The 25,482-nt window shown below is 39.5% G+C and overlaps 2 protein-coding genes across 11 annotated transcripts in view; both read left to right on the top strand.

Annotated features, from left to right (window-relative positions):
• The window catches only part of LOC105683423 (ras-related protein Rab-37), a 49,320-nt gene extending 34,081 nt beyond the window's left edge, over positions 1-15,239 (top strand). For 2 of the 4 annotated variants that reach the window (XM_012396000.3, XM_012396002.3), the window contains 4 exons: positions 12,348-12,456; positions 12,730-12,840; positions 13,142-13,283; positions 13,563-15,239. In XM_012396000.3, the coding sequence (XP_012251423.2) occupies positions 12,348-12,456; positions 12,730-12,840; positions 13,142-13,283; positions 13,563-13,680 (480 nt within the window). In that variant the 3' untranslated portion in view covers positions 13,681-15,239. Of the gene's footprint in view, positions 1-9,763; positions 10,243-11,416; positions 11,528-12,347; positions 12,457-12,729; positions 12,841-13,141; positions 13,284-13,562 lie in introns of all 4 variants that reach the window. The other 2 variants (XM_048652691.1, XM_020850888.2) reach the window with 2 other exon arrangements.
• A 183-nt stretch (positions 15,240-15,422) lies between these two features.
• LOC105683355 (zinc finger protein ZFP2-like) lies at positions 15,423-25,341 on the top strand. 7 transcript variants are annotated; one of them, XM_048652679.1, is made up of 7 exons: positions 15,426-15,758; positions 16,043-16,371; positions 16,540-16,683; positions 16,772-16,855; positions 17,065-17,129; positions 21,158-21,969; positions 22,541-22,786. In XM_048652679.1, exons 1-7 carry the CDS (start codon positions 15,737-15,739, stop codon positions 22,639-22,641), a joined length of 1,557 nt encoding a protein of 518 aa, XP_048508636.1. In that variant the 5' UTR covers positions 15,426-15,736; the 3' UTR covers positions 22,642-22,786. The 7 variants fall into 7 exon arrangements, with proteins under 7 accessions (XP_020706539.2, XP_020706545.2, XP_048508636.1 ...); XM_020850884.2 differs by lacking the exon at positions 21,158-21,969 and adding an exon at positions 23,931-24,072 and having other exon boundaries at positions 15,431-15,758; positions 22,541-23,721; XM_020850880.2 differs by lacking the exons at positions 21,158-21,969; positions 22,541-22,786 and adding an exon at positions 19,483-20,823 and having other exon boundaries at positions 15,423-15,758.
• The last annotated feature ends 141 nt before the right edge of the window (positions 25,342-25,482 follow it).

Raw genomic sequence — 25,482 nt, 5'->3', positions numbered from 1 at the left:
ATACCGTACGTATAACTTTGTAACATATATATACATATAGGTAGGCTACATCTCTCATCCTCATGCAATGCTCTTTAAAGTTTCACTAATCAAATTCGTTGGGACGATTTAATCCTGCAGCCATGCACAGCGTCAGAGCGAGTAATTTTAGGTATAATATAATATACCTAATACACAGGTACCCCGTGAGAATTATAGGCTTTGAATTTTAATCCCTCTCGAGAATCTGCATGCTTGAATTTCGCCTAAAACCACGATATGGCGAGAGAAAAAAAAAACCCATGAATTTAATTAGGACAATTCCATCAATTTTTTTGTGCGGTAAAATTCACGAGTACAAAAAAAAAGGGGAAAGATAAAAAGTTGGAATTAATTTTTGGGAACAGTTTCCTCATTCGCGATTCAGATCTGGTGTATTTCAAATCAGGATCACTAGCTGATTCAGCTCAAGTATATAATTAGATTAAAATTTTTAAACTTCACGACGCCTGGTGATTTTTCGTACATTTGCGAGCCTTTTCTCGCATGACGGGGCTCTAGAAGCAACTCTTTTCCTCAAGATAAGATTATCGCAGTGGCGATAATTGGTATTCGAGTGATGGACAACCTAATAAGTCATATCAACGCATTCGAGGTGAAATACATTTACATCGAACAGTTGAATATCCTCACAGTCGTCAACGATCGATAATCAACTTGGATAATCTACTCGTACATACATATAAGTAGGATAATATAATAAACCTTTTGGCAAACAAGTTACGGTTTTCATGGAGAGAGTGTAATTCTCACACGACTAAATATTTTTACATCACTTTTCGGTTGTCATTCAAGGCAAGGCAAGTCTGTTGGCACAGATGTTATGGTTTCCATAGGAGGCGTTATTGAGGAGTGAAGCTTGGCAGTTCTCATTCCCAACCATATTATACTCCAAACATACGTGCTGTCGACTTGCGGAATTCTTTTCGGGAAAAAATTGCGACAGGTTGCAAATTAAGAAAAAAAAATAAATGAGTACCAGCAGCCCAGAATCTTGAAAGCTCATTTAAGGATTTTTTTTCACGTATCCCTCGGTTGTGCGATATTCTCAAATTACATCCTCTGGTTCCCTGAATTTATGTATCAAGAATTGTAGAGGACTCTTGAATGAAAAGAAAATTTTTATAAGTCATTAAACTATTTTTTTTTTTTGGTTTAAATCAAGTTTTTCGCGAGTTATCATGAAATTCTATCTCTTCGTAAATTCGAGGCTGGAGTCAGTCGTTTGATCGTAAGTTCATCGTCGTTTGACTTTGCCGTTTGTATTTTTGGATTTTTTCATAAACTTGTTTTTGTACGAGATACTTTTTTGACACATGGATATGGGTGTACCGAATGGCGCGGAGGTATAGAAGATGTCGAAGTGAAAAACTTTGAAAAGAAACGAATAGGTAGAACCATAGATATATCAATAGAACGCGGTATGAAACTTCCTCGTTGCTGCAGGTTGAATATCGCCATAAAAAAAGAATTCATTCTTCACTCCTCTATGCAATATAGACAAGATCAAAGTGCAGACAGATACGGTATGCCTAAGGATATTTATATAAATATTTTATATCCTTAAATTTTTCCCCCTCATGAGAGAAAAAGAAAGAAAAGCAGATAGGCCACATTTCTCGTCAAATATTGATGCGGGTACGGAGATATCCCCAATATACATATATGTATCGTACCTAAGGTTTAAGAGTGCACGTGTACAACCGGAGATCGATAAATCAATATTTCAATCTTTGAATACCTGAATCATCAAGTATTTAAACATGGCGTCCTGGCGCGAAGCTACCTGCTTCAGTCCAAAAGCGGTATACACGTGGATATTAAAGTTTCGGACGATCGTTGCCTTAATTGTACAAATCTATTATTTATACGTAAATCATCGTTCGAATCAAGATCATAATTACGTACGTTGTTAACACCGTGATTTCCAGCAGCTTGCTTTGCACAAGTTTCAGATGTATAAGGTACCTCTGATGTGAAAGTATACATGTATATCTAGGTATACCGCGCGAGCCTCTCTCCGTTTCTCTCTTTCTATGGTATAATGTTTACGATTATGGGCAACCCGCGACCGCTTAGCCACGGCGATGGTCATCACGAGGTTGTTCTTTTAGCGGCGAACGCTGCGCGGTGGGCCCCTCGGGGGCCGCACGGACTTCGGGCCCCTCGAGGCTTGAAATTCTGCTGCAGGAATCGAGTGGCGGCCGTTCACACGTGTGTATATGATCCATAGATACACGGTTGTAGAGATTGTGATTCTCGGCACGTTTCTCACTTTTTATGTCGATTAACTATATGCGTATATTGATGAGAAGATCGAACGTGACACGTGGTTATGCCCAGTTGCGCGTCTGCTTATTCCTGTGTAATATACATACGTATACGTATGTATCTGCAGAGACCAGCAGTTGCAGCGGTGTTATTTATATTCATCAAAAATTTTCGAACCGGCGAACCTTTGACTTGCGATTCTCGGATAAATTGATGATGTCCAATTAAAAATCCAGTAGATTCTTTTCACCCGGATGCCGCATACCGGTAGCCCATTCGTTACGCCGTTAAAACCCAATCGAAATCGATAGCGATATAATAATTTTCTCTCACTTTGAAAATTCCAAAAGGAAGGAGTGGAAACGCAAGAAGCATCAAACGTTCGTTCTAAATATACGATCACCTCGTTTCATCAGAATCGATACTCGTTAGAAAACTGACGCTAGGTCTGGTCTATTGGTTACCGCGTCGCTCTCCCGAGATCCGAAGTGCCGACGAGTAGCGGCGACGCGAGTTCAAGTCCCCGCTCTCCGGTATTTGCACGAAGTGTTTTTTCCTTCCTTCAGATTTACCGCGAAGAAGTTGACGGTGGCGCCCCGCCCTCTCCTCTCTGTTCTTGAGAGAAGACGGCAAAATTCACCCCGCGCAAACGGGGAAAGCCAGAACAAAAAAAACAAAAAACAACAGCGGGGGGGGGGATCGTAATTGGCGTAATTACCGATCCAGCACACGATGATGAAAAGCTATTGCGGAGGGTAGCGTTTCATGGGTGAATGATCGTTCTGATCCAAGCCTTGCTAACCGGTGAAACACGCATACGTCATAGTTACTCTGAGTGTGAAAAAACATTTTTTCCTCACTCAGAAACAATGATTTTCTAACTCCAAGTTTTTACGCGATGAGATTCGTTCCAAGTATCTCTGAAATGGTGAAAAAAAAAAAAAAAGAACATCCCTCACATCGACTCAACCGTCGACGCAGATCCCCACTTCGGTCTTCCAGGTCGGATCCCCTGGATTTATAGGGTGAATTGCAATCCGTCTAGTCCGTTTCCGAGCGACCAGGAAACCGCATTATCGGTTCTATCTCCTATAGTGGTTCGATAATATAGGTATACATATATATGCACCTAGAATGCTTACACTCGTAGAGAAATCCTAGGGGAGTAATGTGCGTAGACGTAGGTCCCACACATACTCGTTCCCCTCCGTGTGACCACCTCGCAGTGTTCCAGCGGCGTAATATTATCATCAGTTCCGTGAATTCAATCTGTAGATAATGGATTGGCTTCTCAGTTTGTTGTGTAACGTATAGCGTTTAGATCGGGTTAAACCGTAACCGTGTAAGTTTTCAGTTATTAGGTACACGTATGATACACAAGATTCTCATACGGTGCAACCGAGTGAGTCTTTTCGCGCCGCTCCAACGCCTAATTCCACGCGATCTTGAATGTCTTAACTTCAGCGAGAGCAACGGACGGGTAAAAGAAGAGCCAAGGAAACAGAGGAAAACGTTTTTCTACTAAAATGCGCGCGTGAAATTTCGCGTTAGAAATTACGTTGCAATGTAGGAAACAAGAAGACAGAATCATGGTCCTAAAAAAAAGGAATTAGAGTCTTGGAAGCGAATTAACCACTCGAATTTCGCACGTTAAAAATCTCGTATCTCTGCTACGAAGCGAGCACTCCATAGCAGACGTCATATACTTTTCGTTCTGCCTCTGCACTTTTTCTTCTGCTTCTGGTTTCGCGCTACCGATAAGTCGGTGTCGTTGCAGCCGCGAAACGGGCACGTCGGTGCGGGGGTCCGTTACGGTTTCACGGGTGAGAGAGAGCGAGAAAGAGAGAGAGAAAGAGAGAGAGAGAGAGAGTGAGAGAGGCCTGATGGTTCGATTAACGTTTGACAAGGGTGCGCCAAGGACACTTTCATTACGGTCGCAAGTGGTCGACCACTTTGCTTTGATTGCGCGCCATATACCGTAGGTATAGTATAGTATGTATGTATGTACGAGGTACCATAGCACTGTTGTTACACGTAATACCCGATGCGCGACGCTACCGTACGCGCCCCGGTATGGTGAAAATTAATCCAATATGTTTAACAAACCCACGTGAGTATAGTCCCATGTGTGGGAAATGGACGTACGTACGCCCTTTACTCCTAATTCTCGTTCGCGCCCTTTGCCCATTCGACAAAAGCGGCGTCATCCTCGTCATAATCACCCTCATCAGCGAACGGCGAAGCGGTTTTACTCATTGTCCGTTGAATTCTCATTTGTATGGTGCAGGTCTACGTTTAAATGGTGTTATCTAGAACGGTAATCATAACACGTTGTATGTACCTACGATATATATGCTCCACAGTTGTTTGTACGTAGACAAATGTTGATATACGCATTAAATATAACTAGAAACTCTGCCTGAGAAGCGTGTAATTCAAACTCAACGGTAGTAAGAACGCGTCCGTCCATTCAATTGTTATACACACCCCAAACGCTTGAACGCACGTCAACAAAACTGTCGCGTGTTGTATATTATGAACAATCACAGTGTTTTGTGTGGCACGATGTAGGAAGTTGTTAGTTCATTACACAAGATGCAGTATAATTTGAAAACGGAAACAGATGTGGATAAGACATCGTCCACGATGATCCGCGTTGGTTTGATATTGGAACTATGGAGATGTTGAGTATGGGGAAAAAACTAACAAACCACCCATGTCGGCATGCGAGTATCGTTCACCGATATTTTCCGTCCATTCAGGATATTCTAACCGTTGTATATTCGTAGAAAATTGGCGGAAAAGAAATTTTCAAAAATAATTTCATTATACTCCGTTTGATTACGAAGCGAGTGAATAATGCACGCTACCACGTCAATTTGATATCGACGCCGGAGTAATTAAAGAGTAAAATTTAATTATCGAATCAAGAAACCCTCATATATATACTGTCCTGAAAAGAATGGCAAGAAAAACTGCATCGCGGGTAAACCTTTTGTAGCGCAATTCTCTGTGGTATACCTACATACGTATATCCTGACCTACACGTACAGCAGATTCGGCAAGAATTAGGTCACCATTTTCTACATCTAAGGGTTTGCACACAGTAGTTATAACTCAAATATGCTCCACTGTTATTGCATAGGGTTAGGTATATATGTATATATTGTTTAAGGTACCATAGAAACCGCGATTCTAATCGCGCATACATATATATATATATGTATATATACATCTGTGAATACATAGGTATACGATGTTCCTTGGATGTATACGAACACCTGCACAACATGCGGTGAATATATAACGTGCATTGAAAAGCATGTGTGCAACCGGCATGTTGAAACGTTATTATTATGCGCAAATCTATATCCCGCGTTGCATCGATATATATATCATGCATATCCATATATATATAACTATACTGCATAATATACCTACATAAATGCATAGAGTTAACCACTGCAGGCTGATCGTCAGGTCGATTCATAACACATATATACACGATCATCAGCCCCGAGCGTTTCCTTTATCTATGTATATTGCACTGTTTGTACATTAGATATACATATATATATATATAGATGTACACAGATAGGTAGGTATACATAATTTACCGGGTTGATGAGCGCGTAATATAATAACAACAGAAATTAGTGATTGAAAATTTAATGATACACCGTATAACGATCAACTGCAGCACTGCAACTTTGCAACCCTTTGTAAAGGCATCTATGCAATGAAACCGTCCTTTTTTCGTCTTCCTTTTCGTTCAACGATATTGTTCTCGTTTTACTCTCTTCAAAGTTCGTCAACAAATTGTTCGCATAAAAGTTTAACTACGGATAATAAACACGTAACTTATGGGTCGTTTGCGAAGCAACTGATCAAGGTCTCCCCGCATGATGATGTGTGTCTTTTTTTGTTCGATGAAAATATTGGAAAGTTCAGCATTTTCCAAATATTACGTTATAGCTGAGGGTAGCCATTTTGTATCTCTTCGTCGAACGTGGGATTAGACCGTATGGTGTGACACGGGAAAATTAGCAGTTTTCAAAATTTTCATCCGCATATAATACACTCGAATTTCGTATTGTTAGTCCGTGCGAAAAATTGACGTCAATAGATTTACGCGACGCGTGGATATATATATATATACTTACAAGTAGTCGCATTTGTTGCGTAGATTCAATTTCACGCAGCCTAACGCGCGTAGAGTTGAACGTCCTCCTCTCACCTGCGCAGGTTTTTGTCCCGGTTACATAAAGACATCCGGTTCCTAGTCTAACAGAACTCTAATCTGACCGACCACTGCGGTAAGAATATACATAGATATATACAGCGAGACATTATGTTGGTACAACAAACTCGCGAATATCGCGCTCGAGTCTTCCTATAACAAATTGCTATGGACAGAAAACATCTGCGCGTATCTAAGTAGAGAATTCAATAAACTGATAATCTTATTGTGAAGTACGCAAGGTTCTCTTACCCGTATCTAATTGGAATCCTTCAATTTTTTGTTACCGATTTCCTTGAATTCTGCAGTACATAATATGAGACAACACCGCGCTGAGAAACTTTACATAGGTAGGAACAATGGGGAGCATTCAGGGTGAATGAAATGTAAAAGCAAAGCGCGAGGTGTCGGTGCTTAATGAATATAAAACGTCAAAGACGCTATTGTACGGTATATATATATATATATGTATGTTCGAAGACGAGGGGGCAATTGCTACGCGAGATATGACGTCAGAGACTATCGCACCATCGAGACGTGTCACGTGCCGACAACCCGTGGAGGCAATGTCACTGTCCTAACACAAAGCCGCGATCTTCGTCCCGATTAATGTCACCGGGAATGAACGATTCTCAAGCACACGAATATCCTACATCTCTGCACACACCGGACGATTGAGTACGAAGGTGTCGAACCAACTTCAATTACCTTCCATGGGATTATCTATAGCGGCGTTAATGCGATGGAAGTCTGCACCATGCTGCTGCTAGATTTCGGAAACGCACCGAATGCCCTGTAGAGATAAATCGAGAATAATCAATAAGAAAATGACGACGATGATGTTTAATTATATCAAGCATCGATCGTCGGTAATTCATTCACCGCATTACGGTGCGAAGTTTTTCACTTGTTTTGTGATAACGCGAAAAATCGCGGGGATTCTATATATAATAGCTGTGCCCGTATGCAGTCTTTCAAGTTCAAATGCAAATGTAAAAGAATCCAACTCGTTAGGTTTACGTTATAGGCATAAACTCAGTTACCATGTATATGTATAATATTTACGGCTCGGTTCTACGTTGCGTCATCGCGCGCGTATATAATATTATACGATGTTCCGACACAAAGCAAGCATAAGATTAATACCATCGGGTCTTCGGTAGTTATTCGCGTGGTCGCGTCGAACGGGGAGGCGCTACCAGTCGGGTGAATGTTGGTTGGGTCCCCGCGGTCCGTGAATCATCGTCATCGCGTCAGTTCAAAGACCGCGTGTTGCCCACACGAAAGCTGGATGCGCTATGTGTTATATACCCCTCCTTGCGATGATCCTTCTTAGCAGATTTCACGGAGAATAACCCGTTACAATAATTCTAGACGTAGACGGATACCCTACCTCGTGGAGAAAGCACAAAAATAAATAGAATGTATCGCACATGAGAAAAAAAAAAAACAAAAACAAAAACAAAATGTACGATGGGCATAACGATCGCTTATTGCGTACCATTGACGTATTGACATTTTTATATTACATGTGTACTGAAATCGATTTGCAATCGATCCGAAAACTTTCACACATATCGTAAGACCATGTGTATTATACATACGTGTGTATACCTGTGAGCATGGCTTGTATTATTCGTGAACGTTAAGTAGGCGGTAAATCCGAACTAATCATCTTCCATCACACGGTGGCTATAGGTATAGCGATTAGACAATCAAGTTTCGATCACCCACGTTAAACGTTTCATTAGCTGTTTCTATCTCACGTTATAATCGGTCCGAATGCCCGGGGTATATAGTATATTTACGTGTGCATGTTTGTAACGTGCCGCCGCAGAGTTAATCTATTACCAATTGCATAAACGTTCGTAATATAAGGTAGTAATCTGAATACCAATATTATTGTATACATATTGGGTACATTCCAAACATCATTCCACGTGACGCGGTTTCCTAATCAGGGGTGTATATGCGCGCGTCGTATATAATATCTCTGGCTATATTTGAAGAAGAATTACACGCTTCATAAAACGCGGTTAGAAGAAACTATCGCCGATTTTTCTTTACAGTTGTTTAGATTGTCACCACCGTTTGTTTACTTGAGAAAGAAGTTGTTGAAACGCGCGACACACGCAACGTTCATATCGCGCGTTTAATTTTATACATATGGGCTCCGCAGATTGCGGTGAAATTATAATTTGTTCGTTTTTTTTTTTGTTTTTTTCTCTATTTTCCGATATCATACGTACCCGGAACCCCATTGCTAAATAAGCGCGCGTCCATACGTTCAAAATGAGTGGTGGTGTACACCTGCGTAGAGAAGATACGCCAACATCACTTGTGCGTTTAAATATATCTCGAGCCTACAAGCGCAACGGAATTGGGAACGGTTGCCAAATTTCTGGTCTATGGAATCGAAAAAATCCAGTGATATGACGATAGTTCTTTGGGGGAAAGAAAAATATCGAAAACAGCTCGTTATCACCTCGTATTATTCCGACGAGATAATCGACGAGTTGTTTTCGTCATTCTCATTTCGTTGTATATAATGTTCGAAATTTTTAGTCGGCCTTCGTTAGAGCCGATGCAGGTATTACGGGGTAATTATATTTCCGTATTTGTATACTGGAAGAATTTTCCTTTATTCTTGTTTTTTTTTTCCTCGTTCACGCCGTACATCTATACGCTAACTCGGTTAATTGCTGTAACATTATAGCTCGGTAAAGGAGGGAAAAAAAAAAGGTAAAAATTGAATGACGCGTGTCTCTATAAATAGAAACTTTTAGAAATTCATATACACCGTGTAATTCGCGTTTGTATACATTAGAATTTCGCTAGGTGAAACTGAACTCCGTGAGAATTTGTACCCGCGCAGTATCCACGAATTGTTCGTATACGTATGTATATTCATATGCCTGTTATTATTTCGCTGCTGCATGATTAAAAGGTAATTTGGTATTGTGTATATATATATACGTATCAGAAGCGGAATAATTTTGGTCTCGATGTGCCGATACCCTGCAAGAACCCTTGTCGAATCCCTGCCTTCCAGGGACGCGCAAATCCCGAGGCAACTGTTACCGTGGTAGTGACTGCAAATCCTTGAAGTATCCCGCACGATCTCCCCGAGGCAAATAATGCCCCGAGGGGTACATAATATACATATACTAAGTGTTGTGTATGTGTATAGTACGTGTGTACGTGTATTACCAGGTATCTATATAGCATTGCAAACTGTAGGTGAAGCGCTTTGTTCCTACAGACGGACCTCGAAACGTTGAGCTCTCGTAGTCGGTTCGGTGTTGCTGTTGTTACCGGTACACCGTTTCCAGTGTGTACGGAGAATACACAGAGGACTTGGGGATTGAGAGGGAGAGAGAGAGAGAGAGAGAGAAAGAGAGAGAGTTGATTGACCCGTAAACGGGAAATAATAATTGGGGGGAGACAAGGAGTGGTCGAGAAGAAGAAGAGAAATCTGGTGCTCGTTGGATCGGGAACGCATGAAGTCACAGGAGGAAGAGGTGCGCCACGTGCGCCGGGTCTCGACCTCGAGGACGTTTCGCGGAGGGAATGAAAGCCCGACCATGGCCCCCACCAACTACGCTCCTACAGGTTCCTCCTCGCACAGCAGCACTCCTCAGAGCCCGAACAGTCCCAGGGCGCCGCTTGAAACCTGCCATTTTCACTGGAAGGTCCTGACGCTCCTTATTTTTCAAGTCGTACCGAATTCCGCACACACACACATTTCTTTCACTTGCGACGATATGAAGTTTTCGTTTCTTTCCGTACATCGTTTCATCTGTTTCGCTATAGTTTTTCTGTATACCCTCTTCTTCGATTCGATTCAATTCAATTCACAGGCGAAAAGAACGAGTACAATATCATCATTCGCGCGTTGACGTTGCCAAATGATCGGAATCGAATTCGTTGATTTTTATCTGAAGAAATTCAAACCGCGTTTCGTGTGCTCATCTTTTTCCAAATGGATGAACAAAAAAAGGGAAAAAAGACATGAACACCTGGATATGACGTGTATCGACGCCGTTCATCGATACCGTACACCTTGCCGGGTCCGGTCTTCATTTATCTTAGTTACATGGCCGCATGATCTCAGGTTGGAGGCTGCCCGGGCAGTGAAATGTTCGATGCGATGCTCTGCCGGGACGAAGTTAATGACAATTAGCGATAGCTCCGCAGATCGGTTGGCAGACAGTGATTTACGATGGTCAGTAGCGGCGGCGGTAGCCGAGCGTCTCTCGATCAACAGCAGCCGCAGCAGCAGCAGCTCCTGCTCTCCGTGAGTTTGAGAGTTGTTGGCGGCCTCGGGGAACTCGATAGGCGTATCTTCGGCTGCACGTGGGGAGGAGGGGCCATAGAGCAATAATCCAATAACCAATCAATCAGCTCTCCTCCCGGAGGAAGGAAGAGAACAGCTAACACGTTACATTCATCCAAAGCGGAGATCATCCGAATCCGATACATTTAATCCCGGGATACAAAAGCTCGAGATCGTTCCGAACGCGTTTACGTTCGCGGTAGACGACATCGATCGTCGGCGGTGCTGGATGATCGGAATGTCGCAGTCGGCTTTTTTTTTTTCTTTTCCTCTCTTCTTTGAATTCCAACGTTTCGAATAGCACGTGCTGGAAACAGGTCTGTGAATTGAATTGAAAGATTACGTCAGGTGAATTATTTTCGATTGACACGAGATTATCGATGTTTTCGATGCCGCGGACGATCCAGACGGTCCGACGTCTGGATCCGATACATGAATTTATAATAGATTCATACCCTCCAACATGTCCGCGGACATGTATATTACAGGGAGATTCAATGATTTGTCCAAACGATTATACATATATACAGGTGATGTTGTTGGGAGACAGCGGCGTCGGGAAAACCTGCCTCCTGCTACGATTTCGCGAGGGTCATTTTCTCGCTGGAAACTTCCTGTCCACCGTCGGAATCGACTTTAGGGTGAGCTTCACATTCACCCTCAACGCCTGTCATTTTAATGCCGCGGGGAAGCTGACTGATATACGCCCAAAGGGTCATAAAATTATTTGCAGCGTCGCGAACGCCCGAATTGCATCGTCCAAAGTTTTCTTTTTCTTCATCCCTTGTAATGGCTGAAAGTTTAACTTCAGAGTACGACGAGCTTTTTCGCTGCACAAACGGGTGTGCGCTTTACGTCGATTCGGTCAAAGCGACGCGGGATGTACTTGCAGATTGCGGTGTCCATAAGAATATAACCACAATATAACAACTCACACCTTCGAAACTGGTAGCGACTCATTGTCAGCTGCATACACGTACATGGGAACACGCCCACGTTCCGTATCAGGATATAGTTATATGTATAATGTATAAGTCGACAGGCGGCCCAGTCGGTGATGACGTAACGAGACACAGAAACTTGCTGCTATATAGTTGTTGGGTTGCTAGCTGGGTATACATAACGTAAAGTTATCTCAAGAATGCATCGTTGGCTCCGCGTCGCGTACGGTGTTATACATGTATTACCTGTACGATGAAAAAAAAGAACAAAAAAAAAAAAAAATCTTCATAATATTATGCATCGGAAAACCTGGCCAACGTCGCCGTCACCCTTTCCAATTTATGAATAAATAATTTGACGTTATTTTCGCTGCAGAGAGCCATTTACCAATAATGATAGATTATATATTACGTTATATATTTCACACGACATGCAGTCATGAAAATATATAATGGTCGATTTCATATGTATAGACCATACTGCACGAAAATGTAATTTGTAAATAATTATCTGTTTCAGAATAAAGTTGTCACGGTCGACGGAGCTAGAGTTAAATTACAAATCTGGGACACCGCTGGACAGGAAAGGTTTCGGAGCGTTACGCACGCGTATTACAGAGACGCTCATGGTACGCGTGAATTATATGTATATGTATATGTCGTAGCGTTTTGTAGTTATTACACGCATAATTAATTATGTACATGAAATTAAATGGCGCTACAAATGCCGGAATCTCGAGGAGCATTTTCGGTAATCGCCCGCGCGTTTCATAAATTCGTTTGCATTAACTCGGAGCGTTCGTCGCCGCAGCGTGACGTCCGGGAATTCGGTATATCTGTAGTAATATTCGATTTCGCATTCCTCTGCCTTTTTCTATAATCTGTGATCTTTTTATTTCCAGCTCTGCTCTTGCTCTACGACGTGACGAACAAGACGAGTTTCGATAACATCAGGGCATGGTTGGGTGAAATTCGTGAATACGCGCATGACGACGTTGTCATTATGTTACTTGGTAGGCAGACCCCTTTCTTAGAGATAAGTTTTATTTGTATGATCCCTTCTCCAGAAATCCCAGAATAATAAAACTCATCCCTTGAAAATTTATTCACGGGGGAAATGGGTGGGACATTACCATTTATAGGAACACGTCTGAGGCATCGGTTATCTCTGGATGTATATAACCGTAGCGCATCGTCCCTTTTTTCCTTTTTATTCTTCAACCGACTAACTACGTCTCGATCGTCGAATCGATACAATGCGCGTCCTACATTGCAGCAAAATTGAAACGTGATATTTTCAAACATAAATTACAGGTAACAAGTCAGACTGCGGCGGAGAACGAGCTGTCAGACGCGAAGATGGTGAAAGACTTTCCCGAGAATATCGAGTACCTTTCATGGAAACTTCCGCAAAAACTGGGCTGAACGTAGAGCTAGCTTTTACCGCTGTCGCGAGGTAAAATTAATCTCGATAAACTAGAATATTCGTCAGTTTTTATTACTCCTCAATGCTATTAATTTACATACCTAGCCACCTATCTATATTATATTGCACACACTGCTGCACAACGGGGAACAATGGCGGCCTTTTGATGTAACGAAAGCGATCGAGTGTCACGTTGCATAACAGCCGCGCGCGCTGTATAACGAACGTACGCCAAAGGGCGAAATAAATCGATGAAGCTTAAAAATGTGATAAAAATAACAACGATAATAATGTCTCGTTTTTTTTCAGAGAATTGAAAGCGAAAAAGAGTGGAAACCCGGATGAAAGTCGTTTTAACGTACAAGATTATGTTCGGCAACAATCTCAACGAAGTACTTGTCTCGGGAGTAATTGTCTGACTACGTGAGTCTCGCTTAGCTTCTTCATCAAGAGTCTTCGTCGCAATTTTACTAAACGGCTTCAGATTTATCACAAAAATATCTATAACGCCTCTCGCCTATATCATTAGGAGGATGTTGTCGCCAGCTGGTCAACGATAATAGGAACAACCTCTATATAGAGGCAATAATTGTCTTCGTACGGATCTGTATATATATATATGCAGCTTCGGATACCCGATGAATTTTATTCTCGTGCTACTTTATGCATATTGTTATAACCATGAAATATTCATGGATCAAGGCACGATTATTTATTTGTTCACTGAAAAATTGTCGGTTTGATATTTTTTTTTTTAATTTTATTATCAATTATTATTGATTGAGATTGATCGCGGAGCGCAAATTAGTGTTATAGAATCTTTATCTCTGTACTAGGAATCACCATTCGTCATTAAGATTCTTCGTTAAATCATGTAATAAAAAATTCCGAAATATTCTCTTTCTACTTGCACTTACAGTGTAAAATGAAGATAATATTCGTTGTCACGTTTTCAAAGATGTATGCATAGGTATATACGGGTGTATGTGATTTCTATTATTATTAAATATAATTATGATTCTTAGAATTATTATTTATAGCCAAAGAAAGATAGCACCTCGTTCAACGACTCAAAACAACGCGTTTCAACTAATGGACAATTAATATCCTGTTATACACCAGAAAGTTTTAGGCACAAATACGACTACGACAATTATAACTAGAATACTTATACAGGTTCATTCGATCTGTACGTTTCATTATTTTTACAGCAGTCACGCACGTTTAGGAGACCAAGATCACATACAATAATATAAAGACAAAATATGAGAAATATAATGGATTGCATGTTTAATTCCTAATCGTTTGAAAAAATGAATGTTACATATGCACCATAGAACAATGTATACCGTATCTGGTGGCATTCAGATTGACATTTACAATTTTTATTGAGAGAGAATCCTGCGATCTGTGTCGCAAAAAAGGTCCATACAGCGATAATGCCAGCAATTGATTAACTAATTTATCGACTTTGTTAATTTTATAAAAAAAAAAAAAAAAATAAAATGAATGAATGAACAAATAACCTGGAAAAACAAACATGAAAAAAAAATAATTAGGTGTAAGTATACATATATCACCGGATAAGCGTGTGAATTATATCATACTATATATAGTTGTGGATTGTTAAGCTTCGATGGCACATCATAGACTGTAAAATCGTAGCAGAAACCAAAATAATGCATTATCGTGAAAAGATATTATGATATAATAATTGTTATGTCATTACGTAGAGCTTTTATGTTTGTTACGGCACATATATCAGAAACGGCATTGATAATTATAATATCGTTATATTGTAGAATAGATTGCGAGAGTCTATCGACATGTTAAAAATGGCATGTAAATATGTCATGTACGGAATATGTATGCATATAAATACATACATACGATTAAATTCATGCGTGTATTCTTGTAAAATACTCGAAATACAGATGATGGATAGCTGAATACATATGAAATAAATACCATCTCATTAATCATGAACAATGTTATAACAATTACTTACCAAAAATCATCATTTCCTCGGATATAATGCACAACTGGATGCCATCTCCATCTGCAAGCAGAAACTCAAACTGCATCTTCTCCATATCGAGGAATCCCCGACAGTGATGCTCAATGAAAACTGAATATCGCTCTCTTATTGGTTAATTTATTATTCATTAAAGAGCGCACCAATCGTATTGCGGAGGGTTGAAGTAATAACGTAGTTTTTCCATGTGTATATTTTCCCCTCAGAATATTTTTTTCACACAGGAAACTCGAAACGTCGGTACAGCAGCTTCAGAGCGTCATTGGAAATCAGCGACAACCAGTTTCTTGTCACGACGTAAGACGCAGATGGATATTGTGTTGATACACCAACGCTGCAATCTTAAGAGTTTTGATCGCACAGAACCTTCATATCGGAAACTTACGGAAAAACTAATGCTCACCGTCACGATTGATTACTATCTTGGCTCAGGAATTGGCGAAGCATAATGAGCAGCATCCCTCACGATTGTAAGTCAATAGTAATGTTCAATTGATACCTTTGCTGGCTTAAAAGCAGCAAGTTGCAAATTCATCACATTATGGAATTCCTCGTAACCTATCAACGATTGAGCCTTTACATTGCCAAAGTTTACTCATCACTGAACGGCGGCAAGATATGTGCATGTCAATATGAAGCCGCATTCTTATTTTCACCCACAATTAGTTTTATATAACTTTTGATCGAGTCTTTACCTTTGAAGCATCAATTAAATTTCCTTCGAATCGTAAAGCAAATCTTGTGTTGTTGTCAGATGAAATGGAGGCCGGATCATCGGAGATTCTAGCAGCTTGCGACGAGTCTGAAATGTTGATAGAGGCAGTAGATAATATAGAAGAAGAGAACAGCAATCAGGGTGAAAAATATTATGTCATAACTGAGGTGCATGAAGAGCCAGTTAACCTGGTAGACGCTGCCGAGGGGAAGCAATTTGAAGCTGCTAATACAACAGAACAGAATCAGTCTTGGAATGAACTCTGCCGAGTATGTGCCAATTCCAGTGATCATTTAATCCCAATTTTTGAAGGAGAAGGCCTTGAACATGACCTCAGTAGCAAGATACACAGATATTTACCCATTCAGGTACCATTATTGCTTATTTCATTATTTCGAATTTAATCATCTTCTCATATTTTGTGAGAGCACTGAAATTTCATCTTCATCTTGATTCGAATGCATTAGTAATCAATTGTAATCATTCTCTGAGTAAAAACCTTAAGACAATGTTTGACGTCGTTCTTTGAATTTTAGGTTTCCAGAGAAGACAGTCTTCCTTCTCATCTTTGCTATCATTGTGCTTCTACATTATTGGCGTGGCACGAATTGACTGAGAGTTGTATAGATGCCGAGCAACGTCTTCTGAAAATGAAAAAGGACTTGCAAGAAAAAGAACAGGTGCGTGGGATGAATGTCACAAATCTACAATTATTTATATAAGGAAATTTATTTTCCAGTTTTTCTAATCTGATTTATAATCTTGCAGACTGTTACGTTGGAAGACTCATTGAATGAGAAAAGTGCTGCTCCACCATCGGCAGATTCAAATCAAATAACTAAAACACAAATGGTGAGATTAAATATCAATTTGTCATAAAATGTCACTTGTCTGTTAGATTCAGATGTTGTGTGCATCCTCGGATATACCTTTACCCAAATAATTAGAGTGAAATATATTCGTTCAAGTCTAAATTAGCTATGAGAACTGATTATTTGATTATACTGATAAGCTTGCTTTATGAATGATCTAATTTATCAATATTATCTGTTCAATTATAGCCAGCGGAGGGACTGAGGGTAAAAGGAGAATCTAATGAAGAGTCTAAAACCAATGATTCTGAAAGGTAAAATATGAAGTTTCATAATTACTGTAAGGGTATCTCATGGCATATAGATCTAATTTCATCCTGATGGGTACTTACAATCAGCTAAAGGGTACTAAAAAACTATAGAGATTACATCGATGCATAAATTCATTAGCATTTGTACCACATGGCATGGAATGAATGTATCAATCTGCCATCTCTACGGATCTAAAATTCGTATCTATGTATGCGTAGCAGCATACTATTGTCATTGAATCTTTGCTCCTCCAACCTATTGTCCACCTTGAAGCATTTCCACTTATTTGTCTGTAATGAGTTCTGATTCAAATTTATCTGTGCAATCTTCATCTGAATAACAATCATATGACATATTCCAAATCTGATTGGAACTTTAGCCTAACAGCTTTGTCGTTTTTGAGCCAGTTCTATTTTTCATCAGACATTGAAATAGTCAGAAGCTTAATCGAAAATAGATATCTCGATTCAATTCATCGGATAGAGGGACATTGTAGAGGTGGGTGGTCGGGAGCGAAAGCATACAACAGCTTTCGAGACTCATTTCAATTACAATATTTTGACCTTGGGTATAAGCTTGCCACAGGTTCTTGAAACTAGGTTTATTATTTTGTTTATGATATCTAGAATATCAACATTCTATGGGTCCTAGATACTTTGTCAACACCAGATTATCCACCCATCGAATGCTACTGAATGTGCATACTGGCATAAGATTAGAAAGTAGTATAGAGGAAAAAAAATGAACACAATTGCGGATGAGAATTATTTGATGGCAATCTATGAAATCCAACTGATTCACATTCGTATACTTATACAGCAAAGCGCACCAGTTATGTATTTGATCGTCGATAGATGGAGGAAAACAAGTGTTTCCCGATGCTGGGTATGTTTTGAATGGCAGTTCCAGTGCGACATATATTCACTATGAATTCTATTTCAGAAGAATTTATGTTCGCTAAGCATCCCCAAAATGTGAAGTTCGAGCTGATTTTTCTAGCAATAGTAGAGATGTAGTTTTAAAAATGAATCGAATGTATGTAACATCTTATACCTATTACGTAAATGATTAATATTTTTTGACATTTACCACTTGAAACCAATCTCAAACCGATCCACATTCTACTTCACGAAATTATTCAAAATCTAACTCAAGGATTGGAAGAACGATAATCACTCACCGATAAGAACGCGCACCACCCACCTCCTTGCCTCAGCGCTTCACAAATTCGAAATCTGGAGTCAAGCTTTGACTATTTTACAGGTCCAGTAGTATCCAGATGCCATTCAAAGCATTCCTAGACATCCAGAGTATTTTTTGGAAGCCATACAAAAAATCAGAGCAGAAAATCAATGGAAATCATGTTAAAGAAGATGATACTGAACCAATCTGGATCACAGTAACAGACTCTGCCTTTGATCAACCCACAATAACATCTGACCCACTGTGTCTCAGTGATAATACGTTACAACGAGATTGTCGTGGTCATTATAGTCAGGGAGTGACAAAAAAGTTGATCAGAGCACAAACAGATCAAGCACCATCAAACGATAAAGATATTTCAAAAAAAGAAGCAGAAAGTAAAGACTCACCAAAAGTTCCTCCAACAAAAACGTTGACTGATATTAACAAGGTGCCAAAACCACTTTCAGGTACTCAGGAATCTTATCAATGCCATGAATGTGGAAAATGTTTCAAGCTGAAAGATTCATTCCAAAGACACATGCGTATACATACAGACGAACGTCCTTTCACTTGCCACATTTGTGCTAAGCAATTTCGTGATTCTGGTGGTTTGTCTAGACATTTGAAAGATGTTCATGCTAAAGTGAAGAAATTTTCTTGCGATATGTGTGGAAAATCATTTGCGTCAAAAGCTACGAGAGAAGATCATCGACGGACTCATACAGGAGAAAGACCGTACTTATGCAAGTCTTGTGGCAATACCTTCAGATCGAAGGCTTCACTTTATATACATAGCAAACGGCACACGAACGAGTTTCCGCATCCATGTTCTTATTGCCACAAAAAGTTTCGACGGAAGCAAGAAATGCTGGCGCATGTTACGACACATACTGGGGAAAAGAATCATAGCTGTGAAATATGCTCAAAAAGGTTTCGTGTGAAATCGGAACTTGTAAGACATAAGCTCATCCATTCTGAGGATAAACCATTCAGTTGTAGCAGATGTGGTCTAGCCTTTCGGCAAAAACGTTATTTGAACAATCACATTAAGAGCAGGCATTTTGATACTTTACGAAACTGCTAGTGTACAGACTCTGTATTTTCCATTCTACATCGATTCTGCGTCGAACGGAAAGTTATTGAAACATCCCGCATTTATTATGCTTCCAGGTTTCACCAAACAAGAACGAAATCCTTTGCGGTGTTTCGATTGGCTCGGAAGGAACTTATCTCCAGAAATCCTTCCCAACAGCCAAAATCTAATCAAGTGGACTATGACAATCCGCAGATTATTCCTCTGCCTTTAGAAATATCGGATCAACTTAATGGTTCAAAATTTGAACCAACAACTTCCGAAAAAAATAGTCATGAGTCTGATTTAAATGACATTTGTTTAATTACTTCTTCCAAACAAGAATCTGCCTCCATACGCATTGAAAGAAAAAAGTCAACTCGATCTCATCAGAGAAATACGAAAAATTCATACTCCTGTGAAAAGTGCAAGAGAATATTCAAAAGAGAGTTTCATTTCGAGCGTCATGTAGCATCCTGTGGACGAAAACATGCAGAATCACAATTAATTACCACAGAAGAAACAACAGCGGTGAAAAAGTTTGCCAAAGAATTAGACGAAGAGTCCAGCAAAGATGTTGGAACAAATGAACCAGAGACTGACTGGGATTCGCATCAAACAGTGAAAACTGATACTGTTAAATCTTATCCCTGTAAGCATTGCAACTATTCTGCGGATAAAAAAAAAGTATTAGCCTCACATAATCTAGAGGTGCATCCAGAAGCATTACATGAAAAGCAAGTAAAAAAACCCAGAAGTATAGATAAGGAAGCGATAAAACGAGCACGAGTTGAAGCCAATGGTAAAGTCTACTACCATTGTAAGGATTGCGGAAAGAACCTTTATTCTCCGTACACCTTCTCATGGCATATTCGGATTCATACGGGAGAAAGACCTTATACTTGTCACTTATGCGGAAGACAGTTTCGGGTTAATCAAGGTCTTGCCCGGCATCTACGTGAAACTCATGCGGGCATAAAAAATTTCCCATGTGATATATGCGGCAGAATGTTTTCCACTAAACGAAACGTCCAAGATCATAGACGTATCCATACCGGAGAGAGACCCTTTGTATGCAAGACTTGCGGCAAATCGTTTAAACAAAAAGCCTCACTGTTTGTTCACAACCGTACCCATACAGACTTTTTTCCATTCAAATGTAACTACTGTAATCAAGCCTTTCGAACTAGACCCCAGCTTGTGATTCACATCACTAAACATACTGGAGAAAAACCTCATGCCTGTGATATTTGTAATCGTCATTTTCGTATTAAGTACGAATTGAAGAGACATCGATTGGTGCATTTCGAAGAAAAGCCATGGCTCTGCACCGACTGCGGCCTTTCGTTTAGACAAAAACGATATTTAGTTAATCATAATAAGATTAATCACAATGCAAATCATAATTTACAACCAGAATAAATGATTCATTGATCGTATTGAAGAAGTATTTTCGATAGAACACTTCCTACAGAAACATAATCTGACATGATCTCTAGTTTAAAAATCATTGTTGAAGTAGCAGGAATACTTCGACTTATTAATACAACGCATGAAGAATGAAGGAGTAATCATAGGTTTAAGTTGTATTGAACAATACGTTTTCATCTATGCGTGTGTACGGAAGATATATGGATCAAAATGTGATATGAATCGAAGAACTTTATTTTGTGCAGCTCATATTTTGCTCAAGAATGATTACCCAAGAATACTACCAGAAATGAACTTAATTCTGCTCATGCTCCAACGTGATCTCGGAATATTTGTTTACAGGTTGCATGGAGAGGAGAATACTGCAAGCCTGTTAGAAAAATCTAAAGCAGAAATTGAAGAATCTTCTTCTGAAGAAAGAATAGCATGTGTCAAATGTGGGCGATGCAAAGCAACTTTCAACGGAATGGCAGATCTTCTCACCCATCTAAACTCTGATCATAAAGATTCGGTGCATTACTGCCCTCATTGCAAAGCTTTATACCGTGGGGAGTTGAAAGATTTTAAGCTGCATGAAAAAACTCATGCTGCTGATGTTGGTGAAGCTAATAAGCGAACAAAAAATAACTTGCTTTGCTCTGTGTGCAATGAAAATTTCACCAGTATTTCGAAATTGAAAGATCACCTTCTCGAACATGTTAACAAGACAGAGCAAGTCGATGAACCTCAACCTAAAGTGTATACATGTAGTTTATGTAACGAAACTTTTGATAAAAAGTTTGCTATGAGACGTCATATCTACATGCATGAAGGATATATCGAAAATAAAGAAGAGAGTGAGATATTGAAGAAGGCTCAGGTGATTGCAAATAATCGTTGTGCATGGCAATGCGATACGTGTAAGAAAGTGATCATGACAAAGCGAGGATTCTTACGTCATTATCGGCTCCACATAGGAATCAGACCATGCAAATGCACTTTCTGTGGTAATCAGTATCGTATCAAGCAAGATCTGAGAAGGCATGTCAGGGATGTACACGAGAGAATAAAAAAACATCGATGTAAAATTTGTGCTCGCCCTTTCGCTAATAAAGGAGCCAAAGAAGATCATCAAAGAATTCATTCGGGCGAGCGACCGTACGAGTGTGAACCATGTAAAAAGTCATTCCGAACTCTGAATTCACTTTACATACACAACCGTATCCATACCAATTACAAGCCACATGAATGTCCGTCATGTGATAAACGATTTCCTACCAAACAAAAACTCAATAATCATATAACCACTCATACAGGGGTAAAAAAATACTCTTGTGAGATTTGTTTAAGGCAATTTGCGGTGAAAGGCGAGGTAGCACGCCATCAAGTAATCCATTCAGAAAACAAACCGTTTACCTGCACTAGCTGTGGGATGAAATTTGCTCAAAAACGATATTTGAAAAGTCATATAATGCTTCGTCATAAAGAGGAATCTTCTTTAATGCTAGCCAAATTGGCCCCACCGCCTTGTCAATCGTGAATTTGGTATAGCAACCCTAGATCTCATCTGAAAGTTTCCCAAAGCTAAACGTAGGGCTAAATATATATACATAATAAAAATCAACTCAATGAATTTACGAGACATATTACAGATAAATGAACAATTAATAATAAAAGATCATATTCACCCTGTGATACTGGAACATTCTGACATCGGCTCTACTTCAAGATCCTATATCGTTCTAGGTGTTTGCTGGACGAAGAGGAAATCACAGCAGCATCTCTTCTCAACACTATTGACCAATCTGTTGGCACGGAGGAACAAATTATGCATGGGCAAACTGTAGATGTTACAGTAATGTATAAAAAAGAGCAGGATGATGAAGAGAGTGAAAAGGACTCGTTCGTTTTATCAATACCACTGATCAAACCAGACAATCCTGATGAATATGCGTATGGATGCCATACTTGCAATCTCTACAATTTAATGTTTTCCGAATTTTCCGCCCATGTGAGAAGTCACTCGTCCGATAATGGAGAGTGTGGAGAAGAATATGAAAGTCAAGATGCACTGCACGCTGCAGTTGCTCAATCTCTACAATCTAGTATGGATAATTTTGATTGTCAGATATGCTACAGCAAATACGATTCGCAAGAAGAATTGCTAGTACATTTGGAAACCCATACTGGGGAAGCTAATTACATTTGTTCCACTTGCGGCACTGGCTTTGCTGCTGAAGTAAGCCTTCAAGCTCACATTACTCTTCGACATACCTTTTACTGTCCAGACTGTGAAATCCGGTTTGATACAGAACTCTTACTCAGGAATCATAATAAAGAGGTTCATGTGCTTAAAAAATCAATATCTTGCGAAACCTGTGACAAAGTGTTTCCCAACAAATCTAGCCTGCGGCATCACATGATCAGGCACAGTAATGAGCAGCCTTATGTTTGTAAAACTTGTAACCGAGCATTTAAACGTACGTCCAGTTTATACATGCATGAGAGAGCGGTTCATCAAAAAATTAAAGCATTTGTATGCGTTATATGCAATAAGAAATTTGCCTTGAAAACACAAATGAAAACTCACATGAGGGTGCATACAGGAGAGAGACCCTACGGCTGTGACATATGCAATCAAACATTCAAAACTACAAGCCAGTTGCAACTGCATAAAGATGTTCATTTCGATAATAGACCTTTTCCCTGTGATTATTGTGCCAAGAAATTCCGCAGGAGGCCAAATTTAATTCTGCATCTACGAACTCACACTGGGGAGAAACCTCATCTTTGTGATTTATGCGGTCGTGGTTTTGCACAGCGTGGAGATATGAGAAAACATAAAGCTACGCATTTTAAACTGAAAACACCCTCTACTCCACACGGATACTGTCAGTCTAGTGTGTCGTGAAGATGAAAAGATATAGGTATAATCCAGGGATTAACAAATGGAGTTATGAAAACATAGTATTATTTTTAGATACATTTTTTTTAAAATGAATAACCTTAAGTAGTTCTCACTCAAGAAACCATAATCATATTGATGAATTATACTTTCTCAATTTAGATCTACACTTCATTAAAGATTTCCATGGGTACACCATTTAAATTTTCTGTGAGCTTCTTCTACTTACAGGTTCACGCATTATATTCAATTTCCTCGATTGCCATCACTCAGCGACTTTCGGAGGGCATATCAAGCTTTGCTACAATATTACCAAAAGGAGATCAAACCCCTTGAACAAACGCTACCGAAGAATGTAGAGAACAGTCAGTGGCTAGACCTCACATCTCTAGACAATGGAACAAGTTGTAGCAGTCCTGTGGATTTAAATAGTGGGACTCAGTTATCAGAGAAACGAATCATCCCCGCAATAACTATTGAAGAAAATGTTAACAGTGCGGCAAGTGGAAGACATAGTTTACCGAACATTATCAACACTTTGGTTGTTACCGAGACATCTGATGAAGAAGTCGTTGATCAAAAATATGATAGTATGACGGATGAAAATCCATTGTCTCTGGAACTCCCAACAGAGCCAAAAAGTTCTAATGAAAAGTCTGAATCTACAAAGTTGGAAGCCCAAACAGCAACAACAAAGACTATGTACGATTGCAAACTGTGTAATAAAAAATTCCAACGACAGGAAAGTTTCCATGTACATATGCAGTCCCATAACGATGCTAAAAGGTTTACTTGTCATATTTGTGGAAAGCAGTTTGGGCAGACCGGAAGCTTATACTATCATTTGAAACATGTTCACGGCGGAGTTAAACAACATGCATGTGACTTGTGTGGTAGAAGTTTTGCAATGAAAGCAGCTATGGAAGATCATAGAAGAATTCATACCGGAGAAAGGCCATATTGTTGCGCATCATGTGGTAAAACTTTCAAAACCAAAGCTTCGTTGTATATTCACAGTAAAACTCATACCGACGAACTGCCTCACAAATGTTCTTATTGTTCGAAAGCTTTTCGCTGGAAGCAACAGATGTTAGGACATTTGACTATCCATACCGGCCAAAAAAATCATATTTGCGAAATTTGTGGAAAACGATTTGGCGTTAAAAATGATTTAACTAGACACAAACGAATACACTCCGAGGAAAAGCCATTCACTTGCCAACAGTGTGGCCTTAGTTTTGGTCAAAAACGATATTTAAAAAACCATGAACGAACTAGGCACACCTAATAATAATTGATGAACTCTTCTTCTTGGTTTTGTATTGCTATATGGGTTCCACGAACGTAATGATTTAATTTCGTTGTTTCTATTCATTATTGTAATATAAAAACATTTAGATTAATTATTCTGATTATACTTTAAATGAGTCGTACCTATTACTGTATAAAGTTGTTTATAGACTATGATTACGTTAGCATAAGTCGTCTATGTTGGCACTTACTCCGTAACGAATTTACCGAGAAGATTTAGCAAACAAAGAAGAAGATAAGTTCGTCAATGTTACTACAATTGTTATTCAATTTCGTACCTTTTAGATGTTACAACTTTGAGTTGACAATAAAAACTATCATGTTTCACAAATTTCGTATTGTAATTTCTTGCGTTTCGAAACCTTCCGTTATATGAATGTTTGTTTCAACAACAAGAGGTGCATAAAAATTCGACAATACTTTCCCCGGTATGCATTTTTTTTTCAAGTGCGCTTTTTCATCCATTTTTCTG

The sequence above is a fragment of the Athalia rosae genome, chromosome 3 (genome assembly GCF_917208135.1).
Source record: "Athalia rosae chromosome 3, iyAthRosa1.1, whole genome shotgun sequence".
Classification (NCBI taxonomy): domain Eukaryota; kingdom Metazoa; phylum Arthropoda; class Insecta; order Hymenoptera; family Athaliidae; genus Athalia; species Athalia rosae.
Note: the sequence above shows the minus strand (reverse complement) of the source record. Positions and strands in the feature narration are given on the sequence as shown.

What these genes read in the sequence shown, in the direction of transcription:
- LOC105683355 (XM_020850880.2), top strand. Translation starts at nt 15,737, where the DNA reads ATGAGCAGCATCCCTCACGATT. An exon ending in AAATAACTAAAACACAAATG is followed by an intron (nt 16,856 to 17,064) that starts GTGAGATTAAAT and finishes GTTCAATTATAG; the next exon opens with CCAGCGGAGGGACTGAGGGT. An exon ending in AAAACCAATGATTCTGAAAG is followed by an intron (nt 17,130 to 19,482) that starts GTAAAATATGAA and finishes TTATGCTTCCAG; the next exon opens with GTTTCACCAAACAAGAACGA.